We start from the raw sequence: 16142 nt of genomic DNA, 5'->3' as shown, positions 1-16142 counted from the left end.
TTATCGATACCCCAATTTTTACTTCTCAGTGAAATGCATTGAAGCCTTTCGATTCCACAGCATACAATATTTAATTGTCTTTTCTTCTATCCCATATGATGCTTACATACTTGGTCCAATGATTTATGCTTTAGGCATGATACTATAATATATTAATGTATAAGTTATAACATAGTTATTAGATAGTTGAATACGATCATAACAATTACTTAGATGCTGCAAGAGCAATAACTTCGTTAGTTTTATTTTTTAATTAAGAATCAGCGTTGAGCATTCAATGAACATAAACGATGTTAAGTACCAAATTTTGTTTCTGGAAATTATTTGTTTAAATGGAACGTATATAAAGGAACCGACTGCTGAAGTATAAACCTAAATATGCATCGAGCCTCAAATAACTATCTTAACAATAAGGGGAAGAACTCTGTAAAATAGGATATAGCCCTGTAAAACAGGGGAGAGAACTCTGTTTAATACGCGATATTACTATGTAAAACATGGGATTGAGCTCTGTAAGGTAGGGATGTAAATATGTCAATTAAGGGATATTACTCTGTACAAAAGTATTCTAAATAATGTAGTATCGCTCGTGTCGAATAATAAATTAACATATTAGGGGTTCGAAAATAAATCACAGACATGTTGCTCTACCTTAAAATGAAAACAGAATCGGACCACACAGACGATCATGAGCTAAGAATAGCAACAGCATGAACAATGATTAATCATTAAATTAAATGGTATCATCATTTATTATCAGGAAGGGTATTATAACAGGCAAAACAAAACTTACAAGTTAGAAGAAGAAGTAAAAAGACGTCATGGCACTGCAATTGTAAAGCATTGTTTTGAAGAAATGTAGATTTTAAGGTGTAATCAAATAAAACATTATGTACTGAGCAATCTTTCCAGTACAAAAAAGTAAAATTTTGCATGGATTTGTTCTTTGTGTAAATTGTCCGTAAATTATAAATGTTTAAATAAATAAGACCGTTTGATTATTATACATAGTTTACTGTTATAGACATATAGAGATTAAAGTCTTACACATTATTAAGAATATTTGACGAATCTTACGTAGACTTTTGTATAGTAAGAGTAACGAAAATTGTGACGTACCCATACATACATACGAATTTAGGGTCGTACAAATTAATTAGAATTCCTGCATTTTTTACCCTGTTTTAATCATTATTAAGAGGAAAAAACTGAGGACGGTAGAAACAAATATGAATATGTGTGTTTGTTTTAAATAGAAATTGATGCATTATAAGAATAAAGACTTTCTTCAAACGAAAAAGAGCTGTGTTTGTGAAACACAATGCCCCCTACTGCACCGCTTTGAAGCAATATATTTGACCTTGATGGATGACCTTGACCTTTCACCACTCAAAATGCGCAGCTCCATGAGATACACATGCGTGCCAAGTATCCAGTTGCTATCTTTAATATTGCAAAAGTTATTACCAAGGTTAAAGTTTTTGGACAAACACACACACAATGACTGACAGACAGGCCAAAAACAATATGCCCCCAATCATTCGATCCGGGGACATACACAATTTCATAGAAGCAGAACGTGTTGTCCCTAATTAGCCTGTGCGGACTGCACATGCTTACCTGGGACTACACTTTGCGCACACACAATTAGCCCAGTGTTCACAGAAAGAGGTCCATTAAGTGACAACTGCTGGTGATAGCTGGTGTCCCAATATCTAGAAAACACATTCCTTAAATGTAGGATTTTGTTTTGTTTCCCAAAGATACTCAAAATTGCAATCAAATTAGATGCTAGCAATTGGTTAACATAAATTGAAGTTTTCAACACTATGTTAATCACTTGATTAAATTCAACTTTGCACGTACAGCAAACAACACGTATTTTCTTGTGATTTGTTATTATTGACAAAATGATGATAGCAATAATACTTTCATAGAATTAAAACAAAATTACTAAGCATTTAATAATTATTGTTGCAACTATACGGATTCAAAACGGATATAATAATAGTTAATGCTTAACAAATAAAGTTAGCACCAGTAGTTGGCGTGTGCTATGTTTTGAAAGGTTTTGAAAAAGTTTTAGTGGGCGTTGACAGAGTACATTGGAACCATTAATCAAACAAAATACTAGTTCCTTCTCTTTATCACTGTATTTTAGTTTGGTTAAGGATAAGTTAACATATGTTCGATACCTTTGGTTTGCAAAGCATAAGTAACGCTTGTGATGACAGCTACAGAATGGTGGACAACGGTGGTGGTTTGGGAACAGGAAGCGGTGACAGACGGATGCTTACTTAATACGTACTTAATCGATGGCCAAGAGCAGTTGGGCCAGACTTACCAGACATAAGGATGGTATCAGATTGAGGTTTACAAGGCATACAGGCAATCATTAGCTTTATTCATTATCATCATAATACAAAACACATTTGCGTCAGTATTATCATAATAAACATTATCACCATCACATGCAGCAGCTTCAACAACAGCAATATTGTCACTGTTGCCATATTCGTTATTGTTGCCATATCATTTGCACAAACTTATTCATCATTTGCCATCAGTATTCTTCTGTTCTTATTAGTATTATCAATCTCAGAAAATCATCGTTAGAGACACAGCAAACATTTAAAACATTTGAAATCATTTTATTTGCATCAGATATTAAAAACCAAACTTAAAAAAATATGATTACAATTTGCACAATGAACATGTAAATATTATTGTCTTGCACATGTATCACTTACACAAGAACATGTAAATATTTATGTCTTGCCACATGTAACACTTAACTACGCCAAGGTTGGATCTTATTCTTAAGTCGCATTGATATGCGACTGAGGCCGACAATCTTACTCTTGTGGGTCATGTAATAAAGTCGTTTAAAAAAGTCTTTACAAAATTCATTATCAACAATCTCATCAACAAGATCACCTTCAACAACACTGTCACGTGCAGACCATTGATAGGTGGAAGGTGACATGTCATAGATTCGAAATCGTTCCACATCAACATGCTGCAACGTTTCGAGTTCTTGTTAGATGGGTATGTATTCCTCTGGTGGAATTATATGTCTCATATTTGTGTCCTTGAAATTACCACAAACGAATTCCACTATACACTTAAGTGAGCGAGTCCGTGCAGACAGCTTGTTCACCAGCTGGCGAAGTTCTGATGGATGCAATGTATCAAAACAGACAGTCACATGATCCAATGACAGAGGAAGCTGTAGGTCGATATATGCAATTAAATGCATTCTAAGCGTTTCCAGCTGTGAGAGGGTTGCTAATGACCGTGACAATGACGATACATGATTAATTTTCAATTCCGAAGTATAATAACCCAGACCCGAAATACTCAGATTCTTGACATTCAGACCGAGCAGAGTCTCCCATAGACCAGGGCTATCTCGAGTGACATTGAATGTACACGTATTGTTTAAATCCGTTGTTATACTTGCGTCTGTAGAAGGTGACTTGCTGACTTTGAGTGAAGTTATGTAACAGAGTACCATACTACACTCCACACTATGATCGAGTGTAAACAGTGTGGTGAGCAGACTGCGTAGCCAGGTGGAGGAACACGTTACATCAGACAGTTTAATTTGTTTTATGGAGGGCAGTACTGGAGTATAGTCTGCACACAGTGCTGGATCAGCACCGTTTAGTAGACACCATGTGTGAATGTCTTTCTTGTCACTGTTGAAATCAAATTCATGCAAACCAATAGAGTTAAGTTTTTGATTGTTATTAATGAGAAGTGGCTTCTGTAACACTTCCACTTTTTTGCTGATTGTTATCGAATTTAAGTTTACAAACATTGACACATCTAGTTCTTTATAAGCTGTGAATATTTTAATACATTTCAGATACTTAAAATGAGTAATAGAATGTGGTAGTAAAGTTACTCCTTTTCCGAGAATTATTGATTCTATATGTTCATAATGTGACATGTCAAGTGCTTCGCATTTACAATCCATATTCATTGTTAGATATTTCAACTTCTTCAAGCTCGTAAGTGCGTTCGGTTGCACGGTTGCATCACCAGTGAGCACCAACCGCTCCAGGTTGTGACACGCTGAGAAGTCCAATTCCAAACAAGATGCAGACGATCTGAATTCTTTCTGCTTCGCTCTTGTAGAGAGGTCGGCATAATCACATGCAGCTAATGAAACGGTTCCAGGTCCCTGACAAAGAGAAGACGACGCATCTTGTGAACGTATTGTAACATGTCTGTTCATAAATTCGCAAACATGTAAAGATCGAGCCCGTGGAGTGTTCAGTGCAAAGATGTTGATAAAATCTTCAGCATTATCACGCCAAAAGTCAAAGTGACTCAGATGTAGGTCTATTGGAGTGTTCTTGTTTGCCACAGCCTCCCTATAACCTGAGAGGATGACCCATTGAAAAACAGAGTGATCAAACCCATGACGAGCATCTTCGACCTGATGCATCAGTGCAGATAGTTTATTAGCTGCCAAGATGTTGAAGCCACAAAGAAAAATGAGAACTTGAGAAATATCCAGATAAGAATATCTTTTACTTTTGAGATATTCGCAAATAACGTTATCAATCACGTCTGTATTGTTGGAGATGTGAAGAGCAGCAAAGAACTCTTGAACAGTCTTGTGGAAAAAAGAGCTTGTATTATCATAACATTTCTTACTTTTTCTTTTGGATATTAATCCTGATTCTAGTGCGAACTGCTTTGTACTTTCTGACACATGAACCGAAAGTTTAATATCGCTGAATACTAGTGATTGTTCTTTTTCACTTGAAAACAAAAATGAGAACGCAGCTTTGGCTATGGCATCTATATGTTCTATGTTTGGTTTTACATACTTTGTGCGAAAAAAGCAGTTTACTGGTGATTGGTGGTGTTGATCGAAATAACTCATTTGTGGGTTAGCTTTTTTACATAAATTTTCAAGCAGGGTGGTGTACAACTCACAAGCTGATAATCCGGTGAGACTCTCAGCCATACCATCTACCCAGGTACATAGGACAAGCGTGTGCAGCATAGGCGAAGATGATATCGAATCAAGGTCACGACTCTCCAGAAATTCCTCAAACTGCTCCACAGTTTCGTTAAGATCCTTTGTTTCACCAATAAGTTGTCGTAGTATCCTTTCACTGAATCCCTTGGAATCATTTATTCCGTAAACTTCCAACAATATGTCTATTTGTGAATTCTTGATACGTTCGTCCGCGAGTTTCCATGGTCGAGAAGTTGTGAGCACAATGCAATGATCCTTAGAAATTCCATCCATACTTGGCAAAGCTTCTTCACCAGATCACTCATCCAGACCGTCTTGAACGACGAGATACATCATATCTCTCATTATTTTTAAGACCAGATTACTCGCATTCTCCCATTCGTCCGCCGCGTAGATTTTGTAGATGAGCTGAGTTTGTATCATATGTGTTACATGTGTCTGTTCTCTCGAATCGCGCAACGAAATGAAGAAGAGAAACTTGAATTTATGAAGGGCATCAACATCATCAAACGCCGTTTGTTCTTTTGTAGATTCCATCAAGGGCTCATGCACGTTACACCAATCATCCACTAACTTGGCAGCAAAACTTGTCTTGCCGCTGCCTGGCTCGCCTTGTAAATATGTACGTCTAGATAAATGATCACCTCTATAAAAGCAATCTCTGTATGATAATATTTGTTCTTGTTGTGTGCGTCTCCCATCATTCTCTATCTTAATTTTGTGTATTTTTGGAGTGGCATAAACGTCTTGTATGTTCTTATCGAGACTAGGATCCAAAGTAGACAGAGACATGTAGCTAACGGTATCACGGTAATGGTTTACCAATCGCTTGAGAAGATCTGAAATTAGATTTTCATAAAAATGCATTACCTGCTTTTTTCTATATGAAACAGGAGATGTTTGTAAAACATGCATACCCCCATATCAGCTATCAGTTGTAGTGGCATCCATTGTGTGATTACGCTTTTTGGTGACCTTGACCTTTGACCTAGTGACCTGACAATCAATAGGGGTCATCTGCGAGTCATGATCAATGTACCTATGAAGTTTCATGATCCTAGGAGTAAGCGTTCTTGAGTTATCATCCGGCAACTATTTTACTGTGTCACGTCAACGTGACCTTGACCTTTGAACTAGTGACCTGAGTGTCAATAGGGGTCATCTGCAAGTCATGATCCATGTACCTATATTGATGATCCTAGACGTAAGCGTTCTTGAGTTTTCATCCAGAAACATTTTAAGTGAAGTCATCGTGACCTTGACTTTTGACCTAGTGACCTGAAAATCAATAGGGATCATCTGCCAGTCATGATCAATATACCTATGAAGTTTCATGATCGTAGGCATAAGCGTTCTTGAGTAATCATCCGGAAACCATTTTACTATTTCAGGTCACTGTGACATTGACCTTTGACCCAGTATCCTGAAAATCAAAAGGGGTCATCTGCGAGTCATGATCAATGTACCTATGAAGTTTCATGGTCCTAGGCATAAGCGTTCTTGAATTATCATCCGGAAACCATTTTACTATTTCGAGTCATCGTGACCTTGACCCTTGACCTAGTGACCTGAAAATCGAAAGGGGTTATCTGCGAGTCATGATCAATGTACCTATCTAGTTTCATAATCCTAGGCATAAGCGTTCTTGAGTTATCATCCAGATACCATTTTACTATTTCAGGTCACCGTGACATTGACCTTTGACCTAGTGACCTGATAATCAATAGGGGTCATCTGCGAGTCATGATCAATGTTCCTATGCAGTTTCATGATCCTAGGCATAAGCGTTCTTGAGTAATCATCCGGAAACCATTTTACTATTTCCGGTCACCGTGACCTTGACCTTTGATCTAGTGACCTGAAAATCGAAAGGGGTCATCTGCGAATCATAATCAATGTACCTATTAAGTTTCATGGACCTAGGCATAAGCGTTTTTTTAGTGATCATCCGGAAACCATTTTCTATTTCGGGTCACCGTGACCTTGACCTTTGATTTAATGACCTGAAAATAGATAGAGGTCATCTTTAAGTCATGATCAATGTACCTATGAAGTTTCATGATCCTAGGCATAAGCGTTCTCGAGTTATCATCCGGAAACCATTTAACTATTTCGGGTCACCGTGACCTTGACCTTTGACCTAATGACCTGAAAATCAATAGGGGTCATCTGCGAGTCATGATCAATGTACCTATGAAGTTTCATTATCTTAGGCCTAAGCGTTCTTGAGTATACATCCGGAAACCATCTGGTGGACGGACCGACATGTGCAAAACAATATAACCCCTCATCTTCGAAGGGGGGGGGGGCATAAAAAACAGATACAAGTTTTTAGAAAAAAAAATCAAACAACAACACGGCGTCAAAAGTGCATATCAGTGAATAATACGATATTGTGTTTTCAAATACAACATTTCATTACGATTGTTAAATTAACTTGTTTGCTTTTATAAATATTTAGTAAATACTTCTTCGGTTACCCGAATATAGTTATCGCTTGCGTGCTAATAAAGTAACTAGTACATAAGTCTATATAAAGTTATTTCACATGCATTACCTCATTGAGCATGATCCCTACAGATTGAGTGTACATTTCTTATATGTAATACACATTTTTTTTCCATCATTGATTTCGAACCCGACAGAAAGTGTGCATCGAAAATGTATTCTGCGCTTTTTATTTTATATTCAAAACGATCTTAGCCGCGTAAAAATGTTACCAGATGAATATATTCAAGAACATGGTTATTATGGATTATTTGTATACGTGTTATTTTTCGCAGAAATACCCATGAAAAGCACTTATATTTCGGCCGCATGGTATATCTTAAAGGCAATCGATTATCAAAGGAGATCAACTTAATGACAATGCTCTTCCATGGTACTTTTAAAATAGACAGACATACGTTATAAAGGACAGATTGGCTATCTTACAGACAGATACAGCGTGAATCCAAGTGACCCATCTCTAGTTGCATGCAGGTGGTTTACAAACCCAAGTTCATACGTTTGAGTGCATTTTTTTTATGTTTTCAAAGAAGCTTCGCTATAACGCTCGATATAAGCATTCACAATTTTAATATCGTTAAAAGTGCAAGCAAATCTGCTTTTGTTTTGTGGTTTGCGCGATAATAAATTCCGACAGAAAAAAATGACGAACGGAAAAAGACAAATGTACATGTACCTCAGAAAACTGTTGGGTTGGGGTATACAATTTGTATCATATAACAAATATTATCGCCATTCGGAAACGCTAACATGCAAAGTGAACGCGTGTCAGTAAACGTATTCTTCATTCACGACAATACCGTGTCTGTGTCAGTAAAATGACACGGCAAAATGGTTTGTTTGTTAGTAAAACATGTGTTTTACACCGAAAATAATGTCTATTCCATAATAACATGCATGTCCGACACGGCAATATGATGTCTTAATGAGTATAACGGATACTTGCAGCATGATGCAAGAGGTTACAAAAATCATTAACCGGTTAACCTTTTTTCGTAACCGTTTATTAACCGGTTAACCGAAACAGCGTATACGTAGTTAAAATGATTAAGAGAACGTCAAAAATGTCATACCGCTCGAACCGCTCGTTAGAAATAAAAGAAATTTCAAATTTGAAATCGCTTTCGTTGATAACATGCCAGTTTCGAAACAAACTGTATTATACATTTTATTTTAGCAATTTTGTTAATGTATGCTATATATTTGATTTATTTTTCCTTCGTAAATGCAAAGGATTAAATTTTTTAGAACTACACAATGTTCATTTACACGTGGTATTAACTGTTTTTTTTGGTTGGGCCGCTTATATTACGTTCGCGTCGTATCGCTCACAAAAATGGTGTGTTCCTTTGTTTATTCTGTTTTAATTTTGAAACTCAAATTGGCTAAATATAGACAAGTGTTTGCCCTTTAAATTCGACGTAAAGTGGGTCATGTGTGTTCAATGATCCGCATCTCTTCTTATTCGATTGTTGCATATTTTGTTGTTTGCATTTTAGCGTCTGTAGTTTTGTCGTTTGATGTTCATTATACAATTAAAAAAAGTGGGTTAAATGAAGGACACGAATGCAAATTAAAATAATTTTAAACGAAATGTAAGTTAAATATTGTAATCAGTACATTTATTAAATAGCGAAGTAGCAATGTATTATGATCGCAAATACCGATAGTTACGTATGTTTGTTAACGTACCATAGCGCGCAAATTTTCAGCAATTACACAAATACTAAACTTCACGGTTTAATTTTTAAAATATTTTGAATTGATGTTTAATCATTTAATTAGTGAATAATTTGCTTTCTAAAATAACACTTGCATCGGACGGTAATGGTTGAATCGTTGGACGTAAATTATAATAATTATATTAATTTCTGATAAACAAAAACGACGTTAACTCGACAAAATTTTAACTCAAATGCAATTCTTGATAAAATTGCTAATTATTAACACGACAATTTTCGCGAGCAATCAGTGTTGGATATTGGTTAACAAAACACCAAAATAAGCCGTCTGTGGCGGCGCTTCCCTTTGCCACACAGGATAATATTCATTTTTATACGACACACCAACAAACTTTTCACCGTTTTTTTAACATCTTGTTTTCCCGTGATTCCAATTAATACAAGCGAAATCAATGAAGTACAAAACCCAGTATACAAAACAATACAGTCATGTGCTGCGCGCGACTCATATAATTCTCGTGCATCACATGAATACATGTCACAGGATAAACTATTGTTTTGCACCTCCTATACACCGTTTTGCACCTCATTATGAATAATTTCAATTAATACACAATTTCAGTCAAACATAAATATTATCATCTAATAACGGATCAAAACATACATTAACAGTAATTATTTGTTTCTTAACACACATATTATGGAAACATCTATTTTATCGCCAAATAATTAGAATCTCAAACAATTCATCAGAATGATAGATTTGACTAAGATCCACACTATTCAACACAATTAATCTCTACTACGAGAAATTCACGACACCGTCCAATGTCTCAACTGTTTTTTATCGCGAGTTCAATAAACGTGTCAATAACGTATTCGCTAATTGCTCCGACTCCCCGCAGTTCGCTATTTAAATTTTCGCGAGTAAAACAAACAATAGTGTTAGTCATCATAACGTACACTATTGTTATCACAAAGGTATTCATTTATTGCTTTATTTCTTTGATTGTTGACGCGTTATATATTACCGTCGATGGAGCGGCATGTTGTTCTAACTAGTAGCCAGCGCAAGTTGACAGTACTGTATGTCACGCGCAAAACTAAAATCGTACGATTTATTCCATGAAAAAATTGTAATCAAATATTTTGCCAGCTTAACCTTTTCCCGAAAATATAACCGGTTAACTGGTCGTTTCGGTAGTTTAACCGGTTAACCTCTTGCATCCCTACAAGTTTTAACATATGTTTCTGACAGTGAGGTATCTGCTTCATTTAAATTGATCTATAAAACATTTACTTCATTTGGGTATCTGTGTCAGTTTAACAATTAAGATAGGCATGGCAATATGGTGGATCTATCATTATAAAGAGTGTGTCATTCTCAGTACATCGGCTGACTCTGGAGCGGCAGTTTGGTATCCGTATCAGTATTAGTGTTGTGTCCGACACCGAAGCATGATAACCGACAACAGAGTATGATAAACCTGTCATAAACTACAGAAAAATATCTGGGTCAGTCAAACTGATGTGTACCAAATATAAGTATGGTGTCTGTCAGTACAAGTGGTGTTTACTACATGTGTAGTACAGTGAATATGCCAGTACAACGGATATGACTGACACGTCTGTATGATGTATGTGCCAGTATAATGGATATGACTGACACGTCTGTATGATGTATGTGCCAGTATAACGGATATGACCAACACACTAGTGTAGTGTTTTTGCCAATTAAAAGATAAGCCTGATACAGCACTTGGATGTCTATGTCAGTATAACGGATTATTCGATTTAATAGAAGGATACTTCTCTTAGGCTTGTGTGTGTTATCAACATAACGCATAATGCTTCTTTAGCAGTTGAACGGATTTGTCTGCTTGGTAGTTGATGCTTTTTGTATGGTGCAAATATCTTACAACGAAAGATCATATACATTTTGTTAAATAAAACTTGTTTACAAACCTGCTACCCCTCGCTTGTATTCGTCTTGCCCCTTTTCATTCGCTGCTCGATTTATGAGGTTGATGCTTTCTTGTGTCTTAATTTCAATCCGTTTTTCTCCGGCCTGTGTCTGGTTTTCAATCCGTTCTTTTCCAGACTGTATTGTAGCCTCTAAGGTATTCAGACCTTCTTTAAGAGTCCTTTCAGCCTCTTTGGAAAAACGTTCTCCAACTTCTTTTGCTTGTGTGAGGGTCTGATTGGCTTCTTTCAACAACTTGCTCAAGTCGTCCAGTGAAAGACGATCATTCTGCAACTACACACAGTATTTGCATTTGTAGACTTTAACACAGTTTCGGATTATGGTGATATCAAAGTCCATTATTATATGATCTGTGTTTGTATATTTTATACAACAGACCAAACAGTTTGCAGGGCAGAAAAAAACATATGCACAATTCCCAAATTGACATTTATTAAATCAATTTATGCGTCCGTTTTAATAAAACCTGTAATTTATTCTACTTAATATTTATTGTCATGCTATAAAATGATTTTAAAATCTCCGTTCATTAATGCGATTAATGCGATTTTCAATATATTTGGCCCAACGAATAGAATATTTCAAAGTTGCAAATGTGCTTGATTATATTGAGATGTGATGACAATGAGATTTGCCTTGTCGGTCCAGTTTATTGTTTCTAGTTTAATCAACGATTTTGATTTTATTTCCAGTGATATTCATTAAAGCAGTGTTTACTGTTTATATTTTAATTAAAAAGATTTCCAGCGAAATTTTCTAATGACAAAACCAAACACCTATGCAATAAATAATAACTAGTTTTTGACCCGGCATGACCCATATTCGAACTTGACATAGACATCATCTAGATACAACATCTGACCAAGTTTGGTGAAGATCAGATGAAAACAGTTTTAGAGAGCGGACACTATATACGAACCGACCGACCGAGAGACAGACAGACAGACAAGTTCACTCCTATATACCTCCCTAAACTTCGTTTCTGGGGGTATAAATACAGACCATTTTTCATAAACTGTATGATATAATAATATTTTCAAATAAGAAATCTGCAGAATTTCATTATCTGGACTTTCTTCTATTCTGTTATCAAATTAGTGTATATCCGTCCCACTAAAATCGTTTTTTAGTTTCATTCCGTACTTAAAACCTTTCAGCATCAGGCTAAAATACGAATAACTATTCTTACATGACACAGATTTACATGTCACTTAAAATATCATTGTAGTACACATATTCCTGTGGCCATTGCTTTGTTCAAGCATCCTTTATATTACATACGTCTTTATATAGAGACAAACACAATAAATGTACATCACTGAGTTTTCTGCGCGCTTCCATCGCTGAGGTATCTTGCAATAAGTGGACTGGATCAGCAAGTAGGGTGGTCAGTGCCAGAAAGAAATTCTGCAGATCAGCATCTGAAACCTTGCAGTCGGCAGTGTGGCGTACATCTCGGCCTATTTGACGGACCTAAAGGGAAAAGGATCGCTGTGATGTTAAGGACAAAGAGACAAAGAATTGAGGTAAACCTACACACACCTGAACTGTCGGCGTCGAAGTAATGACAGGTGATTGTAACAAGAGCTGTCAGAGGACAACGCGCTTGACTATTCGAGTGCTTGACAGTATAACATAAGCCATCATGGGAAAATTGTTCATATGCAATAATTTATTAGACAATCTTTCAAAAATTAAAAAAAAAGGAAAAAAAATATAAAAAAAAATTGGGAGGGGGGGGGGGTTGGGGGTGAGAGGGGGGTATAATATGGGGTAGGGTCATTTAATAGATGATCTTTCAAAAATAAAAAAGAAAAACAAATTTGTGTAGGGGGGTGGAAGTGGGAGTGGGCAGGGAATCTGGGGGTTGGGGCGTGGGGTATTGATTGGATGGAATCCATAGTGGTATTCAGGTAAGTTTTGTTTTGTCAAAGTATTAATAAAATCTGATCATAAATAAAGAAGTTATGGCAATTTAAGCAAATGTCCAATTATATAAGTTTGAAAGGGGAAATAATTCTGTCAAAATGCTTGATACAGTTGTCTGCCCTTGTTTATAGGTTGGGGTCATGTTGGTAAACAAGTATGCAACATATTAAAGCAATATGTCAACGGACATAGGAAATATTTGGGGTAGTACGCAAACTTTAACATAGATTTATCAATAATATGCATATTCTAAGTATAAAGGGGCAATAATTCTGTCAAAATGCTTGATAGAGTTGTCAGCTCTTGTTTATAGGTTGGGTTCATGTTGGTAAAGAAGTATGCAAAATATGAAAGCAATATGTCAAAGGACATTGAAACAAGGGCTGTTTGTAAAACATGCATGCCCCCTATATGGGCTCTCTGTTGTAGTTACAGCCATTGTGTGAATATGTTTTTTGTCACTGTGACCTTGACCTTTGACCTAGTGACCTGAAAATCAATAGTGTCATCTGCCAGTCATGATCAATGTATCTATGAAGTTTCATGATCCTAGGAATAAGCGTTCTTCAGTTATCATCCGAAAACCATTTTACTATTTCGGGTCACCGTGAACTTGACCTTTGACCTAGTTACCTCAAAATCGATAGGGGTCATCTGCGAGTCATGATCAATCAGGGGTTTTTTTTAGAAAAAGGGGAAGTTGCTGGACGCTGGGTAAAAGGGGAAAATCGAGCGCGAAAGAGACATATTTGGTGAAAAAAATAAAAACTGTTCATTTCAATGTCTATAACTCACCTACAGACTTCAGGGGTTTTTTTTAGAAAAAGAGGCATGTCTCTGACCTTTTTGTTCTTAAACACATGAACAAGTATGATATTAAAGTCAAAGTCCTAAATAAAGTTGCAGGTGTAGATTTAATAATGGGAAATGTTTTCAACTGGGGCCGGGGAACGATGTCAATATTATGATTTCAATTTCATGATGAATGGTTTGACGATCTAGATCTGCTACAGTATTGGAAGGGAAAGGTGCGGCAGCTGCCGATTGTCTACTTTCACTTTCACAATAATCCGACAGTATTAATCGATTTTGATTACATGTACCTCCGAATCCTGCTGGGTTTCAACGGGTTTTGATGATTCATTCTTAAAAAATGCATCAACGCAATTAATATTTTCCGAGTCCGAACGTTTTATTTTGTTTGTGTATGAACGCCAATTGTGAGACTTTTTTCTGTTTTAACGTTTATATCTTGGCTTTCACATTACCCGGATGAAAATTCGACTGGTTTCCGGTAAGTAATTGACGAAACACCCTTCTCGCGCAAGACCGGAATCCAGTAACATAGTCATATGATTAATACGATTAGTTGCCCGGTTTCCATGACGTAATTTAAGAGCTATATATAGAATCACTGGGATTCCCAGATTTGAGTGTACGTCGGGAGAGAGAGAGAGAGCGAGATCGTTGTACATGGTACAAATTGGAAAAGCGTCGACTTCCCAAAAGAAAAAAAATCTTTGAGGGTAAAATATTATATTTTGGTGAAAAATTATATTTTTGGAGGGGAAATGGTATTTTTAGGGGAAAAATTCTGGTAGGGGAAGACGCCGAATATCGGCGTCACTTTTTTAGTAAAAATAACCCTGGATCAATGTACCTATGAAGTTTCATGATCCTAGGCATAAGCGATCTTGAGTTATCATCCGGAAACTATTTTACTATTTTGGGTCACCATGGCCTTGACCTTTGACCTAGTGACCTCAAAATCAATAGGGGTCATCTGCGAGTCATGATCAATGTACCTATGAAGTTTCATGATCGTAGCCATTAGCGTTCTTGAGTTATCATCCTGAAACCATTTTACTATTTCGGGTCACCGTGACCTTGACCTTTGATATAGTGACCTGAAAATCAAAAGGGGTCAACTGTGAGTCATGATCAATCTACCTATAAAGTTTCATAATCCTAGGCATAAGCGTTCTTGAGTTATCATCCAGAAACCATTTTACTATTTCGGGTCACCGTGACCTTGACCTTTGACCTAGTGACCTGATAATCAATAGGGGTCATCTGCGAGTCATGATCAATGTACCTATGCAGTTTCATGATCCTAGGCATAAGCGTTCTCGAGTTATCATCCGGAAAGCATTTTACTTTTTCAGGTCACCATGACCTTGACCTTTGACCTAGTGACCTGAAAATCAATAGGGGTCATCTGCCAGCTATTATCAATTTACCTACGAAGTTTTATGACCCTAGGCATAAGCGTTCTTGAGTTATCATCCGAAAACCATTTTACTATTTCGGGTCACTGTGATCATGGCCTTTGACCTGAAAATCAATAGGGGTCATCTGCGAGTCATGATCAATCTACCTATCAAGTTTCATGATCCTAGGCATAAGCGTTCTTGAGTTATCATCCGGAAACCATTTTACTATTACGGGTCACTGTGACCTTGATCTTTGACCTAGTGACCTGAAAATCAATAGGGGTCAACTGCAAGTCATGATCAATCTACCTATCAAGTTTCATGATCCTAGGCGTAAGCGTTCTTGAGTTATCATCAGGAAACCATTTTACTATTTCAGGTCACCGTGACCTTGACCTTTTACCTAGTGACCTCAAAATCAATAGGGTTCATCTGTGAGTCATGATCAATGTACCTAGTTTCATGATCCTAGCCCCAAGCGTTCTTGAGTTATCATCTGGAAACCACCTGGTGGACGGACCGACCGACAGACGGACCGACATGTGCAAAGCAATATACCCCCTCTTCTTCGAAGGGGGGCATAAATATTTGGGGTAGTACGCAAACTTAAACGATTGCTGCATATTCTAAGTGGAAAAGGGGCCATAATTATTACAAAATGCTTGATAGAGTTGTCTGCTCTTGTTAATAGGTTGGGATCATGATGGCAAAGAAGTATGCAAACGCCGACGCCGAGGTGAGTAGGATAGCTCCACTATATATATTTCATATATAATAGTCGAGCTATAAATGCTTAGATATACATAGACGTTTTTAAATAAGAATTG

At 36.7% G+C, this 16142-nt stretch overlaps 1 protein-coding gene across 31 annotated transcripts in view; it reads right to left on the bottom strand.

The window, feature by feature from the left end:
• LOC127881542 (uncharacterized) overlaps positions 1-16142 on the bottom strand; it is a 533182-nt gene that overhangs the window by 429759 nt on the left and 87281 nt on the right. For 4 of the 31 annotated variants that reach the window (XM_052429490.1, XM_052429491.1, XM_052429489.1 and 1 more), the window contains exon 8: positions 3236-3575. The exons of 21 other annotated variants lie outside the window; for them this stretch is intronic. In XM_052429490.1, the coding sequence (XP_052285450.1) occupies positions 3236-3575 (340 nt within the window). Of the gene's footprint in view, positions 1-3235; positions 3576-5643; positions 5757-5814; positions 5839-12487; positions 12647-16142 lie in introns of those variants that run through there. 6 more of the 31 variants (XM_052429482.1, XM_052429484.1, XM_052429483.1 and 3 more) reach the window with 4 other exon arrangements.

Source organism: Dreissena polymorpha, chromosome 5 (assembly GCF_020536995.1).
Source record: "Dreissena polymorpha isolate Duluth1 chromosome 5, UMN_Dpol_1.0, whole genome shotgun sequence".
In the NCBI taxonomy this organism is placed as follows: domain Eukaryota; kingdom Metazoa; phylum Mollusca; class Bivalvia; order Myida; family Dreissenidae; genus Dreissena; species Dreissena polymorpha.
Note: the sequence above shows the minus strand (reverse complement) of the source record. Positions and strands in the feature narration are given on the sequence as shown.